At 37.6% G+C, this 20,493-nt stretch overlaps 1 protein-coding gene across 3 annotated transcripts in view; it reads left to right on the top strand.

Annotated features, from left to right (window-relative positions):
* Positions 1–20,493, top strand: part of MAP2K1 (mitogen-activated protein kinase kinase 1) — a 79,260-nt gene that overhangs the window by 8,329 nt on the left and 50,438 nt on the right. The window contains exons 1-2 of one of the 3 annotated variants that reach the window (XM_067555534.1): positions 8,103–8,557; positions 19,334–19,360. The exons of 1 other annotated variant lie outside the window; for it this stretch is intronic. In XM_067555534.1, the coding sequence (XP_067411635.1) occupies positions 8,478–8,557; positions 19,334–19,360 (107 nt within the window). In that variant the 5' untranslated portion in view covers positions 8,103–8,477. Of the gene's footprint in view, positions 1–8,102; positions 8,558–19,333; positions 19,361–20,493 lie in introns of those variants that run through there. One more of the 3 variants, XM_067555535.1, reaches the window with a different exon arrangement.

Genomic DNA, 20,493 nt, shown 5'->3' with positions numbered 1-20,493 from the left:
TAATTGCATTATTAAACAATAATGGAATACCAATTTAAATTTATTATCAATATTTTTGGATGTTTGGGGCTGGGCTGTGAATGGGGCCAGGAGCTGGGGCCAGCCAGAAGTGGGGCTCGAGTGCGGGATGTGGCCAGGAGCAAGAGTCAGGGCTGAAGCAGAGATGCGGCAGAGCAGGGCTGGGTGGCACTTTCTCTCCGCCCCCAGGGGGCCTGGTCCAGGTCCCATGCCCTGCTGAAGATTCCTCTGTACCACCCTAGGGGTGTGCCCCACAGTCTGTAGACCTCTGAAGTAGACTATATACCAGTCAGTTCTACATAAAGCTATGCAGGTCCCTGAGCAGTAAAATTCACAGTTTTATGCATGCAATCTAGTTTTAGAAATTGAGCTAATTTCATGGTGCGAATTACAGAGTATATAAGCCACATTTGGGAGCTTTGATGGAGGAAAGAAGAAATATATCCTTAAAAGAGCCATATACTCATGCTGGACGGCATGTGGGGTGAAAATTATAGTAACCTACTTTAAAGAGTTCTGTAAAAGCTCCCTGCAAGATTTCCCTCCCTGTGCCTCAGTTTCCCCATCTGTAAAATGGGGGTGATGATACTGCCTTTTTTGAAAAGTGCTTTGAGATCTATGAATGAAAAGCACTATAGAAGAGCTATTTATTTTTTTATTATTTGTATCTTTAGTTTTTCAAACTCATTAAATATCCCCATTATATTGGTATAATTGAGGTTGTACTGTATGTACAATGTACTGTATAGTCAAAAAAAGCAAAATAGATCAGGTGGTCTGTGGCAAAGGACAAGGAGTGAAGTGTAAACCCATATACACTGTACAGTACAATAACAAAAGAACTAAGAGTTAAGGTTGTGGTAGGGAGCAATACACACCCCTGATTCTCCAATGCTAGTATAAACATTACTGCAGACTCACAGTTCAACAACAACAGAGTCCTGATGACAACTGATCATCCTTGAGCAGATGAGTGGTTTATTTCACAAAGCCTTCAGCCCTTGTTCTATATAGGCAGCTAATGAGATAGGTGGAGATGATAGCCATTGTCAGTGTTAATGCTGCTTTTTGTGGATTACATAGATGGCTTTCAACACTTAAGCCTTATCTTCACTAGAAAAAAAGGTGTTTTTACCACATTAATTAACATGGTAAAATCCCAGTGTAGGCAAAGCATTTATTTTCATATGTTAGCTAATGAACTCCCTGCTAGTGTTTACCTGGACCTGCTAACACATAAAGCTATAAACTGCCATTTCTACACTAGTATTATACCATGTATTAGTTATCACATGTTAACTAACAAATGGTAATAACTATCTTTTTACATAGTGTGGAAAACACCTTTGGGTTTCTGGGCAGATTTGATGGCATGATCTGGTACAACTCGGAGCAAATTTTAATGTCTTATTAACCTTTTCCCACAAAAATCATAATATGGCCCTTTGTTTACCTTGGTTATTAAAACTGGTATCAGGCACAGCTGCCAACTCACTCTATTTTGGAGGCATAGTCCTTATTTTCATTAATGTCCACTTTCTGTACATGCCCTATTTATGTATTTTTTAAATATTGGCAAACATTCCCATTTCTACTTTGGCTTTTTGAAGAGTTCTCATATACTTATATCAGACATTTTCTTTAAACGTAATCATTTTTCCTACATGGTAAAGGTTTTTTAAAAACAAACACAAACATGAAAAAATATTTTAAAATTATATAATTTTAGTTTATGTTTTTAGAAAAAATATATTTTAAAATCTGTTGGAGTTTTTTTCAGAAAGGGTTAACAGATTTGCGGCCAAATTCTGCTCTCAGTTACACTGAAGTAAATTGATTAATTTTAGTCCAAGAACTGGTCTGGTCTGAGAGTCGCTTCATGGTGCCAGATTCTTCTCTGAAGTCATTGTTGTAAATCTGGAGCAACTCTGGTGTAATTCAGAGTGGAATCTAGCCTATAGTATGTTCTACAGAATTTAAAGTTTCAGTGACTTTTAGCACTGGGCATAACAGTACTGGTTTAGCTAAATATTTTTGCTAATTAATTGATTATTGATATCTTAGTAAATTAGAGACCAGTTCTTCAAACCTTTACTCCCATGAGTATTTTATACAAGTAATTCCACAAAAGTTTGGGATTATGTATCTGGGTAAAGATTTGCAGGATTGGACCCTCATTTATTGCATTTTTTAATATTATTAACAAGTAAGAGTTAATAAATTGGTCCTGATCCTGTAATTGGATCTATGCGGAGTCCTGTTGCTTTAAATGAGACACCATGCAAAAATAATGGTCAGCCTCTGCAGATCAGATTGCAGAATCTGGACCATTTTTTTAATAACTAGATATCTATATGCCATATAATACTATTTTATTTGTATTTTCAGTCAGTTCAGAATCTTTATTTTCTCATTTTAACCCAAAGTAGCATATTATAGGCCTTAAAAAGATATAGGGTGAATAAACACATTTTCCTATTGTTTTAATATTTCAGATTAGTGCTTTCAGTATAAATATAGATTTCACCACAGGAGGGAGCTGTCTCTTAATCAGATGTTTTTGGTTACTTGGGGTTGGGGTGAAGCTGTGTGTTTGAAGATCAGACCTATGAAAATGATAAAATAATTTTACCTTTTGTAGTTTAAAAAGAGTGGGTAGCTAGGAGTGATATGATAAATTATTTTGTTATACAAAAACAAACATTGAAGGGAGAAAGTAATTCAAACACTCTAAGAAATTCTGCATCTGACAGGAGATAATATTTCCTCTTTGCACAATTCATTTTTTTTAAATCACCTCAATAAGCCAGATCATTCTAGAGAAGAAGACAGAAAAGAACTTCATTGAAGAAAAAAGCAGCAGACTTTTAGAATCCCATTGGCAAATTTTTGGGAGCATAATTAGTACAGGCAGTTAATCCCATTGCATGTGTAATTGCAGTATTTGTGTGTGCAATCAACCAGTTAGATATCTAAGTGTTCTGAAATTATCATAATTGCATATCAGTGGTTAATTGCAATTGCATGTGCACAGTTAAAAAATCTGATCAATTTTAAAGTTGTTTTTGGTGCTTGGTGAAACAACAAATACTAGTTTTTTATATTCTTTAGATATTGAAGATGAATTCAAAGATTTAGATCAAATAAGACTGTGTTAAATCAATATATTTTCATGAGAAAATTTTAAAGTGGAATAAATGGCAGCTGTTGAGAGACACTCTGGAGGATAAGAGAAAAGCTTTGGAAAATAAGATAATGTCTTATGTATTCTCAGAAGGAAAAGACACCCTGAAATGCAGGAGCTCCTAGCAACTAGGAGCTGTTTTCTGGTTATATGAGAGAATAGGTGTCATAAAAAAAGAAAAGCTAACAACCACAATGAGAAATGGCTACATCAATTTCTTAGTGACAGATAAATCCACTTCTAGTCAGAAGATAATTCTGTCAAATGGGGTATCAATGGTAAATATAGCTCATTCATGCTGAGGAGTAGTACATCTAGATTAAGGACCTGGGAGTCAGGACACTTGTCTTGAATTCTATTCCTGAGTTATTTCACTTTTTTTTTTTTTTTGCCTTTTTTTCCGTATTGGTAAACGAAGGACCTGCCACACTCAGGCCTTGTCTTTACTAAGAAAAATGGTAAATTTTTAACATGTAGATAACATGTAAAATCCTAGTGTAGCCAAGACCAGTTGTAATTTTAACACTTCAGCTGGTTGAGGTAAACCCTATGCTCTCCTCTAGGGTTTACCTTGGCAAAGGCTATGTTCAGACTGACGGTGGCAAAATCACTGCCTCCAGATCGATCTTTCTTGATCGATTGAGCGGTCAGTGAGACCTGCTCAATCGATCAGGAAGTTGACTGAGTAAGTCCACCCCCTCAAGCAGCGTAGCGCAGAGCCGACGGGACAGGCGCAGTGAGAACAGCGCGCAGAAGGGAAGCAGAGCAGTCGACATCAGTTACGCAAACTATTCTGTGTAGTTTGCGTAACTCCCATCGACAGCCGCCGAATCGCGCGGTAAGTGTGAACCAGCCCTAACTAACACTTGTTGACACAAAAATTGTCTTGTCTACATTAGGATCCAGATCCTCAGCTGGTATAAATTGATACAGCTCCTTGACTTCAATGCTTCTGTGCCAATTACACCAGCTAAAGATCAGGGCCTAGGTTTTTAACACATTAGTTAGCATGCATTTGCTAACTAATGTATCAAAATACACCTTTTTTCCTAGTGTAGATGGGGCCTAAAAGACACATGAGGTTGAGATAATGTCAGAGTGAACATCCTCCTGCCCAGTCACCAGTTGCATAGCTCAAATGACATACAAATGTACAACAAAGGGGTACAATTCAGTAGCTGCCTCATATAGAAATATCTCTGTATGAAAGATTGTCAAGGAATTACTGAAAAGATGCATAATTGGTTACAGTGACACTCTCAAGCTGAGATGTTTTTAAACTGATAATTTAAATAATTTTCACTTTTCTGATAGGGCACCCTTTCTATAGTATATCCTGAACTTTAAAAATAAAAATTTATTACAAAAATTATAATAGTTTTTCTGCTTCTTTGTTGATGTTTAAAAGGGTCTTTTGTGCTAGTAGAAAAGCAAATAAAAATGAGGGAAAAAATACATATGTAGCTTTCAATTGTAAGGCAGAATTATTTTACCTTTTAGAATACCTTTAGAATACCTTTTAGATTGGTAAATAATTGCTTGAATTATCTCCTAAAATTGAATTCATGCTATAATTAAAAACTAGTTTTTTGTTTTGTGTAACATTTTATATTTTTGTTGATATGAGTACCTCTGGAGTGGTGGAATGTGAACTTTGCTATTAGTTTTTACATTAAATGTGTTATAAATATCACCAAAGAGTGTGTGTAAGGGTAGTGAACATATGCAGAAGCCATGGCAAATTCAGTGCTAAAACTCAAGTTAGTATTTATTATCTGTACTAAAAGAATGCTTTAGAGAGTGAGATCCTAAGAATATTGGCAGATAACACCAATTTATGTATAGTCAAAAGGTGCGGTAAATTTATTAACTGGATCCCAAAGTACAGTGTGTTAGCCTTAAGGCTTTACCTCATTTATTAAGAAAAAACACTGAAATTCTTTTCAAAGCCTACAGTATAGTCAGTGATTACTCTTAAAAGAAAATGTGCTACTGGAAGGGTCTGATCCAAAGCCCACTGAAGTCAATGGAAAGATTTAATTGCCCTAAGACAGTATTAGTATTTCAAAATTAATCTGTTATTAAAATGTACATTTCATAAGTTCTTTTGACTGCTCACCTTATAATTTATGAAAGTAGATTTGGGCATTGAATCCAGGGGCTCAATTGTGAGCCCTTCTGTGCACCAGCACAGAGGGGCAAAGGAGAATAATGGGTGTCTGTTCCCACACAAGCTGCCTACAGCTCTGGAGTCTGTGGGGTGGGGGAAGAGCAGCCACTGCCTGGGTGCAGTGTGCACACAGCACATTAAGTATGATTGGCAGGGGCGCCAACTGGGGGCAGCGCTGCCTGGGGCAGAGCAAAAGGGTCACTTTGCCCCAGGGCCCCCCCATTTGAGAGGGCCCCCAAACCAAGGGGCATTGCCACTTGGCATGTGGGTTTGCAGTGCCATTTGGTTTGGTCATCTGTCAAGGGTCTGCTAGGCCAAACTTGAGTGGTGCTGCAATTTCATCTGCCAAGTCGCAACACAACTCACTGAAATTTGGTCCAGCAGCTCCTCTGTCACATTCAGCTGTGCATACCATGTGAAAAATCCTGGGGGGCCCTGCCTGGTTTCTCCTCTTTTGGTGCAAATGCGCAAAGTGTGGGTGGCCAGGGGCTGGGAGATGTCCACTGCTTTGGAGCTACCACAGAAGGGGAAGTAGTCTTCACCAGCAAAACAACTGGTACAGATTACCTCCTTGCCTTGAAACAAAGGGGAAACAGGAATTAGGAGTTAGGAATTAGAGGCCTGGTCTCCATTTAAAAGGTAGGTCAACATAGCTATGTCAGTCACGGATGTGGAAAAAATACACACCTGAGTGTTGTAGCTATGCTGAACTAGCCCCCAGTATAGACACAGATATGTCAAGGGAAGAACACTTCTGTCAACATAGCTGCAAAATGGGGTTCTTCATGCATCGTGAGCTCATGTGAATTGTACATGTGAAGTCACACAGGGTGGAGCAAAATGGCCTCCTTTGCATACTAGAGATCACCGCAACCCCATCTACTGGTGGTGCAAACCCCTTTGGGGGTCTCGACTCACAATTTGGAAACAGCTGGTTTAAGCTTTAAAGGATGTAATGTGATCATAAATCTTGATATACCTGGCTTTGAATGATTTATTTTATATATTATACTCTCTCAATCTATTCTTGTTTTTCTAGAACAACATACCACAGAAAACTACTGAATAGATAACACTATCTTGGTTATACCTTTAGGTTCACTGTAAAAAAACCAGAATTTTTTAAAACAAATACCATGAAAGTTAAATTGCATTAACCACAAGAGTTTCAAGAACACAAAATGATTAAAACTATCAGTGCATTAAAAGTGTTCATTAATTTGAAATGAAATATGTCCTGATATTTAAACCGAAGAATTTAGTACAGTTATACATAAAACAATTGCACATCACTTGTACACAAATAATAAAGATTGTAATTTTCATTTAATGTGAATTCTCATAGAGTCTATTCACTGTAATTAAAGCAATGTATTAATAACAGCAATCTTTATATCTGGTCTTCATGCTCACTTTATTATTTATAATGAGTTATTTTCTAAATTGTATTCTTACAGTTTTGTTTTTATTTCAAGTATTTATGAGGAGAAATACGTGGCAACCATTAATACCCAAATTCAGGCTAATGTTTTAATTATAAATACAATAATTTCAATATAAAGTATACAGAGTAATGATTTTGTATGGGGAGCAAAATAAGTTGTGCTTCATTTAACATAGATTTAATAGCGTAGGCTGATATGTAGAGACAGTATTTACCACAGACATTTGCTAATTTAATTGCTATTAATATCCTTATAATTCCATTTTCACAGTATTTCTCAGAAATTATAAACAAAAGGTTATATGACAATAGCAGATTAATTTACTGGATGTTGACAGTTCCTGTAGTAATCTTGTGTTAAATACAAAGCACAATTAAATGGCTCTCGTTTAGTTACGGTACAGTGACGTTCTTCTGCTTAATTCATTAAGTATTAGCTTAATTGTTGTACTTTTCGAAAAACAATTAACCTACAGGATGTTCTAATGACCTGGGATCGTAAGATTCACCCTTATGAATTATAACCATTTGGATCAGGTTAAAAAACAAAACAAAACTGTCCAACAAATGATTAGAATGCAGCAGAGAGGAAAAAGCAGAGCTGGATTGTGTGGCTTCCTGTTGCCTTTTTAGAAGCATTGACACTGCAAAGTAGCTTGTTACGAGAAAACGTCTCTAAACCCTAAGACGCTAAAATGCTTTTTAAAATATAACATTGCTCGTTCACAGAGCAAACCACATTCAAGGAACTGCTCTATCATGTCATCCAACGCTCAGAATTCCGTAATAGTCACAATATTCACATTGTTTTGATCCATTTTCGTGACTTCCGATGGGAATCCTCTCCTCCTCTAACCCCCCTCCATGTCACTGGACATAGCCCGTTCTCCTCTCGAGGGAGACTCGTTGCTGCATGTTTTGCTCCTTGCTCTTGTCGGAGAGGTTCCGTTCCGCTCACATTTGAAACTGGTAAGAACACGTACAACGCTTGATCTAGTAGTGAGAATGAGGGAGAGAAAGCCTGAACCTTGTGGCGTGGCCGTAGGAAGATGGAATCCGGAGAAGAGTGGCGCCCTGGACCCCGGACCCCAGGTCAGCATTTTACTGCATAATCTAGCCCTGATTCTCAAAGGAAAAAGTAAATTGCTCTCCATTACTACGCGAGCCTCAAGAATCAAGAGCATACATCCCCTGTGCACTTGATGTGAAACTAAGGGTCGAGTAAGGGCAGGGGCTTCAGTAAAGCTTCACTACTTCCCAATGCACATGTGCAGATACTCCACACTTGCGCACTAGGGATGTTTGAGAAGTTTGCACATGCACAGTGTAGCAAAAAGGGGCACATTTTGAGATCGAGTAGTTTGCTGGCACGGTGCAGATCGGGGGGAACTCCTAAACTCTGCTTAGTCGGGCAGCGGCGCCTGGAGCTGGTGGATCAGGAACAGCTAAAAGAGTCCTTAACTGTGCTTAGCTAGGGAGAGATCCCTGGCTGGTTGGAACAGGAGGAGCGTATAACTGCTAGAGGAGGAGATCGCCCTGTAGCCCGGTTGGAGCAGGAACTGCCAGAGGAACCCCTAACTCTGCCTAGCGGGAGCCCACTGAAGTTGGCCAGAGCAGGAGGAGGATTTTCGGTAGTTTAAACTTCGTTATTCTTATTTAAAATGCCTAAAAAGAAGCCTATGCCAATTCAGCTGAACCCGACTCCAGATAGCTCCACCATCAATGGGACCAGCACTGCAGAGTGAGTACAGCCTCTCTGGGGTTTAGGTGTTACTTCTGTTTTGGAGTAGAGAGGGAAGATAGGGATGGTGAAGTCAAACACAATATTTGCTGTACTGCTGTGTCGGTAGCAGTTGTGCTCTTAAATCTCTTAGTTTGGGGATAATGGGGAACGTTATTACTGCACACTGTCTAGGACTCCAGCAATTCAAAGTGAGAGGATGTTATTTTACTCATCAATCCCTACGTTAAAAAAATGCACATAGGAGGTGTTGAAGGATACTGTCAAATTGATTTAAAAAAAAATGTTTAAAAAAACAGTTTCTGTTTTAAGCCTTTAATTATCATGGCCTAATTTAAAAAAATCAAAATAATCAAGATGGTTTTGCTCCTTTGTTCATATTTGTGTCTTTTCAGAAAGGACAGTATATTTATATGGCAAAATACAAAATTCTCTCAGATGCACAAAGTTAACAAGGTGAAAAAATTGAGAAAATATTATTTTATAACTTCAATTACAGTTTGTAATTCTAGTAGATGCAAAATTTTCAGAGGGAAATGGAAATTTGATTGCCAAATTAATGGTATAGTTTAAATATATATATTATATAATACATATTTAACAAATGTCAAGTAAATCTTGCTTTTCCAATAGGAACATTTTATAGATGTAGAAAAAGTGAGTTGAACTAGAAATCAGAGCATCATTGCTCCCCCCTTCTATTCTATAACAGACTGCAGTTCATTTTAGTAGATCTGCCTTTCAGTCACCTCAGCTGTCACATTATGTTAAAAATAATACTATTGTGGAAACTAGATATTGCATCTGAGCTTTCCTTGGTATAATGAAAACTTTGACAATAAAATCAAGAGGGGAATAGCTATGTTTAGTGGAAAGGGAGGTCAGATTAGCTGATTTTGATTCTTCATTTAACAATAAAATCAAAGATTGCAATCCTTAAACTGTTACATTTTAATGATAGGTTACCTGTGAATTTATGGGTAAGGAAACATGATTGCTTGAGAAACCTGTATTTAAACTATCTGTAGTGTAAAAGAATTAAGTATTACAGAAAGAGGCAACAGGTTTGCACTCACCACTTCATTGTTAGCCACAGGTTGTGGTCCGAGAAAGATTAGTTTGGCCCTTCTGCTTTCTTAGACAGATAAAATGAAGTTTTAGAAGACACCTGAAATGGCGGTCCTGTCAGCTCTGTTAGTCATGTGTGGCCGACACCCACAATTGGTGACAGGTTTTCAACTGAGCTCAGCTTCCATTTAGTCACCTATATAATAATACTCAGATTTTCGAACTATTTAGCTGTCAGTAGCTCCCACTATGACATTTATAACCAGATTTTCTGAAGCGCCCAGTACCCAATGTGCTGAACTTTTTGAAAATCTGGCCAACTATTTTGATGCCTAAATGGGAGCTCATCTGAAAATCTGGCTTGGACAGCGGGTGCTGAGCCCTTCTGAGAATTCTGACCTAAGTGTCATTCGGGGTTTGCCCTGGATTGCTTGATGAAGATTAATATAATGATACTTATATAACACCTCCTGTTCAAGGATCTCCATGGTTGTTACAAACATAACTTGATTTAACATACATCTATGAGAGTTGGATATCATTATCCCCATTTTACAGACAAGAAGCTGAGGCACAGTTCAGATTTATTTATTTTGATACCTAGAATTAAAAAGCACCTATCCATTGCATCTCTCCAATGTTCCTCCTTTCAAGGAATGTTACTCCTTTTAATCCCAAATTTCCATACAACATTGCATTCAAATTTGGAGTCTCCTCACTTCTCTTGTTGCAAGTTATTTACATCAGAAACAAAGAAATGGACCTCACAGCATTTTCAGTTTCCCGCGGTAATAATTTTTACTTGTCTCCCCCTCATTATGGATCTTTGTTATATGTTGCATCCCATATTTAAGCTTGGGAGGTTGAGAGGTATGCTAGGTGCTTTTGATGACATAATTAATATAAAGAGCAAATCCATCAACCTGTCCTTACTTATGCAGCAATAATTAACAAATCAAAAACACACATCCTCCCAACAAATACTAACCATCGTTGTGTTACTTCCTGTGTGAAGGCACAGCGGGGAATTAATCTCACATCTTACTCCATTTCTATTTCTTATGAGATCATACTATGCTTCCTCTTTTCTTCTACCCCTTCTTTACAAAGTTCTTCCATGTCCTGATTGGTTAATGCCTGCTTTGTCTTGCAGAGGTGCCTGGATTTCAGTAGTGTTGTATGCATATAACTTGTAAAGTTTTTGGGATTCTACGGGAAGAAAGGTGTTATGTAATTTATAAGATTATTAACCTTTTTGACAGTAAACTTACTAGTTTTGTGCAGTTCTGGCCTATTCAGTTGCTGGTCATTTGAATCCCTAGTTACTCATTTGCTGGCCTCCTACACACATACTTGCCATTCCAGTGCAATTGTCCTGGCTGCCCCTGTATACTCTTTCACTCACCTTTTGTGTTTCAGGTACCCATTGACTAGAAAAAGTCAATAAAAAGTATAAGAAAAATCATACTGGTGCATGGATGTATAGCGAAGTTTAAAAAATATATACTGCAAGGCCTGATTCTCATTTGCACTGTTGCCCCTTTACAGTATCAGTGGTGTTAGTATAAATGAGAACCAGGCACTTAAGGATATGGACACTGAATTTTTAACCTGTGACATTCCTGATGTCGTTGCCTACAACTAGTGCTCAGTACCCCATTATGTGCAATGATTATTTTAGTCATTCACCCAGGCTACTTCAGATTTATCTGGGACTCCCCAATGCACTTGTCAGTCCATCAGATATTATGAAAACTTGGTGCAGGATTGCAGGCACTCTACCAAACTGTTCACTTTTATTTTTAACACTTCCTCCTGAAGGACATCTGGGGACAGGGAAGGTGGGGGTGGAGTGGAGGGGAGGAGGATTGCAGCATTGCTACTGGAAAGAGTAGCTGAACCACAATTGAACGAATGCAATACTGACTAGACTCATGTTAGTTTTATTCTAGTGCCACTCCAGCAGCACGTATGTACAAGTGAGGAGCAGAGATTAGATAGAGAGGGCAATGAGCAAACAGAAAATAAGCAAACTAATTAATCTGAATGGAAATAATTTGTTTCTTTCTCCTACTAAACTATTTGTGATAATTCATTGGCTTCGTAACCCGAAGAAACAAGGAAACAATCTCCACTTTTCATTCCCTTAAAACTTCTTTATTGCCTTCCTCTATTTGAAACTTGATAAAGATTCCAGGTCCATGTGAGGTTAAATGTACTCGTTCTTAAGGCCAGGCTGGATTGAACATCCTAGACAGACTCTATTCAGTGAAGCAGAGATCGAGAGTAGCTTCAGAGATAATGCTTCTTTTTATTCAAATAAAGTTCCTTGTTTATTGTTAGAAAAAAGCGATGCCATGTGATTCCTAGGCTGTGTGGGTGTTTACATCAGGATAACTATCTCAATTGAAAATCCTAATGGAGCCAACACACAGGTAGTTTTTACCTTGACTACATCAATGTAAAAATTAAACCACAGGTGAAGGGGTGTAGGGATGACTCCTGCTAGCAAAATTGAGCTAAAAACTACAGTGTCTTGTCTCCACTAGGATTTTATATTGAGATAGGTATCTTGATGTAAAAACACTTTATTTTTCCAGTGAAGACAAAGCCTTTTATGCTCCCACATGACAGTCCCATGATGGGAAAATATGAAATGAAGGCAAGGCACCGTATTGTCTTAGAACTCCTAGCTCCTTCTGATGTCTTGTCTCTTCTTAATTTTGCACTGCATTAATGACCCAGCTGAAACACAGTAGCAGAAGTCCCAGCACAGCTAGCAGCAGTAGCAGCACACTCCGGGTAAGTCTACACTTAGAACTATAGGTCTTATTGCCAGCTTGAGGAGACATTCTCGTACTAGTGCTCATTGAGCTAGCGTAATAAAACATAGCTAGGACAGTGGGAACGGTGGGATGGGATAGCAGCCCTGAGTGCAAACCTAGAATCGCTGACGGGTGCAAACTCAGGGCAACTAACCCATCCTCCTGCTGCTCACTCTGCCCTAGTTACATTTCTTTTTAGCAAGCTACCTTAACGAGAGCTAGTGCAAGAGAATATCTCCTTGAGCTGGGAATTACACCCCTAACCTCAAATGTAAATATACCCCAAGGGCTGATTTGCAAACAAGCTTGCACCAGTTTAGCGAAACTGTTTTCCTAAACCCAGTCTAGTTATTTTAGTGCAAGTCTGTGTTTGAATATTTACTTTGGAATAAAAGTGGCTGAAGATGATTTAATTAAAGTTGGTTACACCAAGGGGTAGCACCTGTGCAGTGCATGCTGGCTCCAAGAAGATCGCTATAGTTACACCCTCCAAGATAATCTTTCACTAATATTTACTAGGTGTTTTGTTAGGGTTCATTGGAAACTATCAAAAAAAAAGGATCAGTATAATGTTGGGTTATAATTTAAATTGATTAATTCAAGTAAACTCCATAGTTCATGTCTAAATATTGTAATAGCCTCAGAAAATTGGGTAAACTTTTATGTGCAAGAATACCTATGCACAAAAGCGTGTGTAAAGGAGAATCTTGATAAACTTGTGGGGTCTAATCTACATGTAAAGAGACTAGTATGAAGGCATATATGGTATTAATAGATCTTCTAAAATTGTGTACTGAATTATTGTGACATTGGTCTTTTTTGCCATTCGAGACAAGTAGATTAACTTGTCTTTCCCCAAAATGACTTCTCTTCCCTTCTGAAAACAGCCATTAATCATAGATATGTAGGGTTAGAAGGGGCCTCGAGGTCATCTAGTCCATCCCCCCCATCTTGCAACAGGACTAAGTAACCATCCAGCAACGTCTGGCATTGCTGAAGTACTTGCATTTTTAATTACAGAGGCAGCACTTCGGATCTCTAGATTACTGTGCTTGCTCATTAGACATACTACCAAAATGCCTGTCTATCAGTGGGACAGTTCTAAAGTTTTATTACCTTGACTAAGTAGATAATGGCTACTCCCCTTTCTCTGACACTATAATCTGAATTTGCATAGAATGCCTAAAACTATGGGGCGTGTCCTGATAAATATAAAAACAAGGTAACATTTCAATTATAGTTGTACTGATACTTATTTGGTATTATTTTGTGTATTGTATCATACAACAGTTTTAATTGCATAAGAATAAAAGAATGGCCATACTGGGTCAGACCAATGGTCTATCTAGCCCAGTATCCTGTCTTCCAACAGTGGCTAATCCCATGTGCTTCAGATGGAATGAACAGAACAGGCAATCATCAAGTGATCCATCCCCTGTCGTCCATGCCTAGCTTCTGGCAAACAGAGGCTAGGGACACTCAGAGCATGGTGTTGCATCCCTGGCCATCCTGGCTAATAGCCATTGATGGATCTATTCTCCATGACCTTATCTAGACCTTTTTTTAACCCTGTTATAGTTTTGGCCTTCACAACATCCCCTGGCAATGAGTTCCACAGGTTGACTGTGCATTATGTGAATAAGTACTTCCTTTTGTTTGTTTTTAAACCTGCTGCCTATTAATTTCATTGGGTGATGCCTAGTTCTTGTGTTATGTGAAGGAGTAAATAAAATTTCCTTATTCACTTTCTGCATACCGGTAAAGATTTTATAGACCTTTATCATATTCCCCCTTGGTTGTCTCTTTTCCAAGCTGAAAAGTCCGAGTCTTTTTAATCTTTCTTCATACAGAAGATGTTTCATATCCCTAATCATTTTTGTTGTCCTTCTCTGTACCTTTTCCGATTCCAGTATATCTTTTTTGAGATGGGGTGACCAGATCTGCATGTAGTATTCAAGATATGGGCATACCATGGATTTATATAGAGGCATTATGATATTTTCTGTCTTGTTATATATCCCTTTCCTAATTGTTTCCAACATTCTGTTTGGTAACAGCTAATTTAGACCCCATCATTTTGCATGTATAGTTGGGATTATTTTTTCCAATGTGCATTACTTTGCATTTATCAACTTTGCATTTCATTTGCCATTTTGTTGCCCAGTCACCCAGTTTTGTGAGATCTCTTTGCAGTCTGTTTTGGACTTAGAGGTGATTTGAATCGAAATCTCAAGTTTGATTCTTGTTTGCTTAAGGATTTCTAGAAGATTCAGTGTACAGAAGAATATACTTTATTGGCATTTAAAAGTATGCTGAGCACATCCAGTTCAGATAAAAGAAATAATCTCTGCTCCAGGAAGATAATTCCAAGCCAATTTCGGACATGATGCAACAAGGGGTAACAAGACAGTAGGGTGAGATATAAGAGAATGGAGAGGGGCACCATCACTAAGGGCTGGTCTACACTAGAGAGTTTTATCCACAAAAGTTAGCTTTTGCCCATGTGATAAGCCCAGGCTCCTAAACCCCGGTCCCGGCTGTGAGCAGGGCGAGAAGTCCCAGCGCCTGGATCCTGCTCCCAGCTGTGAATGGGGTGATAAGTCCAGGCCTTCTCAACCAGGGGAAACCGTGTCAATTTCATGGCTCAGCCAGAAAATTGACATGGCTGCCTGGCTCCCTGCAGAGAGTGGGAATGGAGAAGCTGTGTGGCTTCTCCCAGCTCCCTAGCAGGGAACAGGGAGAAGAGAAGCCTGGGGCTGGATCCTGGCGGGAACAGGGAGTAGTGGGGGGCAGCACAGGCTCCCGGCAGGGAGCTGAGAGACCGGGCTCTCAGCTCCTCTACACTACCTCTCTTAAATCAGTGGAAGTGCTCCTGGTGAGGACACACTCGACCAATCCTAAGAAGGTAGTTTGTACATTAGCCTCCTTACAGCAGTGGCTGTAAATTGACCTATTTTAGGTTGACTTATCTTTCTAGTGTAGACAAGGCCTAAGATTATGTTCTTACTGAACAAAGCTAGTGACGATATGATGAAAAAATATTTTGTTTTTAACTAAATAAAAAAAGGAAGAATGAATATGTAGAAGATCTAATTAGCACACGTCTTGAAGGCATTGTGTAAGAAGTGGGTCTCGGGAGGGATTTAAAAGAGGAGAAGATAGTGGCTTTGCAGACAATCTCTGGAAAGGTGTTTCATGCACAGAGGGTGAAGTGAAAAAAATTCCATAGGGGGTTGTGAGAGAAGCAGAGAAATAGGGTATAAAGGATGGCAGTATCATTGACCATGCAGATTAAGGCATGGGATGACATAATGGAATGGAATGGAGAAATGAAATTGATTCTGTATCATGAGAATATTGTTTCCTTTAGTCTGTGTATAATGGATCCAGTCCTTAGAAATATTCAATGCACAATTAAGAATAATGCCTGAGAAAATTTTTAGTAAAGAAATATCTTTGCAACATTGAGTATTTCAGCCTCTCTTTGCAGTTTGTTCATTCTGTCAAGTGGGATTAAAGAAGCCACTGAATGGCTGGCACTATCATCTGCTTACTGTTGCCTGTATTTGATGGCCAGAGAAGAGTTCGGGAAATTATATTATGCAGAATTCATAATACAATTTGCAAATGAACTATACAGTGACTCATTTCATATATATCTCACAGGTTTCCCATAGCCAAAACATCCTGGGCCAAAATCTTAATGAAGGAAATTTTGCTATATGCTCAATGAGGGTAGAAAGGCACCTTGGCTTCAAGTAGCACTTCTGTTCTCTCTTCAAGTTTGTTTAATAACATTCCTGCATTTTTACTTATTCTTTTCTAATTATGATGATTTTTGTTTGCCATTGCAAAATGGACCTAAATGAAGAATGCAATAGAGTTAGCTAGGTTGGGCCAGATTCTGGCAGATGTGGTTCTCGGCGGATTTGTCCTGTTATCATTAAGAAGTGTAGAGCTACTAGTGTCTTTTTTTTATCACCATGTCATCAGACTTAGATTTAGACTATATGGTTTAAAAAACAAACAGACCAAAACCCAGTGCTTGTCTCAATGTTCTCACTGTTTAATTTTTTTTTTTAAAGCTCAGGTTAGAGACAGGCCATGTACAGAATTCCCACTGACTTCACTGGGATTCTGTGCTTGGAATACTCGGCAGGGTTAAACCCTAAAGAAAAATGGAGCTTTATAATTGGAATAGCTGTTATAGCTATGTTTTGTATATACAATTAGTGTGGATTTATAAATGCTTCTCTTTTAAGAGCTTCTATTCAAAGCCGTCTCCTTTTTCATCCGCTGTGGTAACGTGTTAAGCAGTCTTCCAAATACGTATGGTACGAGGGTGTGCTTGGTAGGCAAGGAATTATGAGTTCAAGATAATTCCAAGCTAACTATGAACCTTTTGTTATTAAATAGATCCTTCAAATTCAGATTAAAACTCTACCCAGTTCATATCCTCAAGTTCAAATCTGCATGTCTGATATTTTTCTTAATTGCATTAGAAATTTTGTTTTAATAACACTCAATTAATGTTATATCATCCTTTTATCTAATATCAAAATAATGGAAATTCAGAGTTGGCAACACTATCTTAACTTTCTCCATTGTGACTGGGTAGATGCATTTAAAAAAAGCCAGATGAGTAATTCAAATTAATACAAAAATATGCATAGAAGCTAAACAAATTAAACAAAATCTACATCAGACATTGCTTCTGACAAAATAAAGTTTATCCATCTGGTAATGGTACAGAAGAATTTTCAGAGGCTTAAAATTGATGTTCCAACTAGTTGCAAGTCTTATTATAAATTTTGACAGCAAAATATCGGTATTGAAAAAGTTATTTTTACTGTAATTCATAAAAACAACGTTGGCTTTGTTTAATAAGCATAAATAAATTCAGCATCAACAAAACTTTTTTGTTTAGCGAAGTAAGCTATAAGGAACTGGAGTGAAAAAGAGCTTTGTCAGATCACTTTTAAATTGTCTAGTTACAGTCTAAACATTAAATAAATATATAGAATTGTTTCCTGTAATACAAAATCTGCAAACGCTATTTGTAAGTTTGAAAGCTTGTCTCTTTCACCAGCCAAAGTTGATCCAATAAAAGGTAGGTATTACCTCACCAAACTTATCTCTCCAGTATCCTGAGACCAACATGGGTACAAAAACACTGCAAACAACGATTTCTGAAATAATTTACTGCATTGTGATTAATTGCTTTGTTCTTCTAGATATACAGTACATTCAAGTACTATATAAACATGATTAATTTCATAGTGCATGTCTCTCTAAAAGACTATTTGTCTTTAGACACAGAATCTCTGGATTTATTTTAATAAGCAAGGAAGGAGATACATTTCTGTTTGAAATGTTAATATACAGCAATAGAATTTGAAGTGAGGGTCCAGCATCACAACAGAGGTGTTATAACAGAAAGCCTGTAGTTCCATATTGCTACAACCTACTATATCAAAGACCTTTCAAAACATTTTTATTATTCAAACTTTGCATTAATTTGTGTAAATATTAAAAAAAAAAAAAAAAAAAAAAAGTTCTGCTAGAAATGGAATTGATTCCGTATCATGAGAATAATGGCACAGGTTTCTCACAAGTTAAAATATTTTCCCCTTCAGCAGTAAAGTCACAAGAATGTTTTATTTATTTGTTTGTTTGTTTTCACAAAACTAAAGTCTTAAAAATACTATCTTTACTGATTAAAGGAAAAATATTCTGAATTCCTTCCATTCCTCCACACATTTAACATACACATGAGTTGGTCAAATGAAGTTCAAAATAAATAATAGCATAAATTATCCTGTTTCATGTCCAGGAGCCTTCTAAAGGGGAGTTTATTTTAATTTACTACGTTTCTGTAGCACTTGAGGAAAGCTCATGGGTACCATCTTGAGCTTGGAAATGCTTAAAGTTAAAGTCTTAGCAACGTTAAATAGAGATTGTTTCCTTTTTTAAAGAAAAGTTCAAAAAATGTACTTCATTATTTTAATTGCTGAATATCCTACAGTTCTATAATCCAGAGTGACTTTGTGTTTTACGTTTTTTAGAAATATCACAAAATACTTTTTTTTTAATATGCCATGTGTATTAAAAGGTCAGATCTGCTTTGATGTAGACGGACGAAAGATAAATGGACAACTGTCTACCATTTTCAGTTTAAAAAAACCAAACAAACAAACCTCAAAACCATCAACCAGACAAAATTGATAATCTTTGCTCTTTTTCACATCTCTGCACACTCAAATACCACAGAAAAATTTGTGGGCCTGATTCTCTACTACTGTGTACCTTGTATAGTCATTCACACCTATGCACAGTAATTCCATAATATTTCCAATTCCCATTTAGTAACATTTAGAATTTTGGGGGCTCCAAGAACAATACTACCAAACTTGCATTAACCCAGTTCTCTGCTGATGTATGCTTGCTGCATCTTCATTTATAGTTTTTTTTTTCAGCTTTGCTGCTGCCCTTACTGATAAACACCCATTTGGAGGACATGGGGAAGGATGTATACTTGAGTTCCGCCCACAGCAAGTGCATGAAAGTTATGTCCTCCTGCCCATTCATGAGATAGGAAGCACAGCTAGCCATCAGCAAGACAGTGTTAAGTTTATCTGTATACCTGTGATATACGCACTGAAAATAAGATGGGAATTTCTCTCTCTTTTGTGTATAGAAATCTTAGGTGTTGTTTATAACATAGTGGGTACCAAATTTTTGGATATAAATGTGATTTTGTTTTTATAAGGTTTTCAGACTGTACTGTTGTCAGCCAAAAATTCCTCTCCTAACAGGAGCATTGGCTGACAACTTCAGGTTCTAACTTGCAGAATTTTCATTTTGTTTCTCCCCCCTCCCACAGGTTTTTCTTTGGAGGGAGCAGTCAGCTGTAAGTGTTTTCTAGATGCATATTGTTTTATCATTGGAATGTCATGACCAAATGATTTTTGTTGTGGTAAATGTTCAATAGTATTAGTTCAGACAAATATCGCTTATGAGGAGACAGTACATTGGAAAGCATATGCCAGCCATGCTGCCAATTACTGCCCTGAGGGAATTAACTACTGTTTTGGAGAAAGGAATAATTCACTGTTTAGTAACTCTTCACAAACATCTGCTAAGGTGGAACCCATTGTTACCCGCAGCCATCCATACAGTCATGCCTGAACAAGAAGATAATGAATTCCAATAGAACTTCATCTACTGTCAGCTTAATTTATCTCATGCCTATATTTTATCAATTCTGAGACATTCCATCAGGAGAAAGTATGATGTGATGTCAGTGACCAGATGACACATAGGAAAATAATGTACAGGAAAGTAGATTATTTTAATTTACAATCTGTGTGGGAATTGGTAGCAGAAAAGCTACAACAATTCTCTCCTTAAGATTCACTAGAGTAATATTTTTTATTTCTTTTTTTCCTACTTATGGCATTACTTTATTTAAGATCCTATCCGCAGCATTTTCTTCCTGGGTGTTTTAGAAGTCTGTTTTGTGCTTCATTTGGGGTGGTGGTGGGGAGAGATTTGTTTCTCAAAGAAAGGAATTCTGGGGTAGCTGGGTTTGTCATATAAAGTCATAACAGAGCAGGAAGTTCACTTGATTCAAAGGCTGGGTCAGACAGAGTAGGTTGCATAGTTTGTCTGTTATAACTATAAACAGACTTGTGAGCTTTATATCAAAGCGTTGATTTGAATCCCAACAAGCTTTTTTGGGGAGTTTTTATTTTATGTGTTGTCAATTTTATTTCTCTTCTCCCCTCCCCCTCCATTAAGCTGGCTCCAGGTTGTGACAAAGTTCTTGTTGTGCGTATGTGTGTTGCTTCCTTGTCGCCACATATCTAAGGAATGTGTATGAGTTTGTGAGTCATGAACTTCTGACTCCTAATCCTGGCTCTGCCACAGACTTTGTAGCCTTAAGCAAGTAATTTCATCCCACTGTGCTTGTGATCCTCATCTCTGCTGTGAAAATAATAATATTTACCTATCTCTCATGGGAGTTGTTCAAAATGTTTTACA

The sequence above is a fragment of the Emydura macquarii genome, unplaced genomic scaffold, assembly GCF_026122565.2.
Source record: "Emydura macquarii macquarii isolate MOO-44397 ecotype Brisbane River unplaced genomic scaffold, CSIRO-AGI_Emac_v2 contig_1644, whole genome shotgun sequence".
NCBI classification, from domain to species: Eukaryota; Metazoa; Chordata; order Testudines; family Chelidae; genus Emydura; species Emydura macquarii.
Note: the sequence above shows the minus strand (reverse complement) of the source record. Positions and strands in the feature narration are given on the sequence as shown.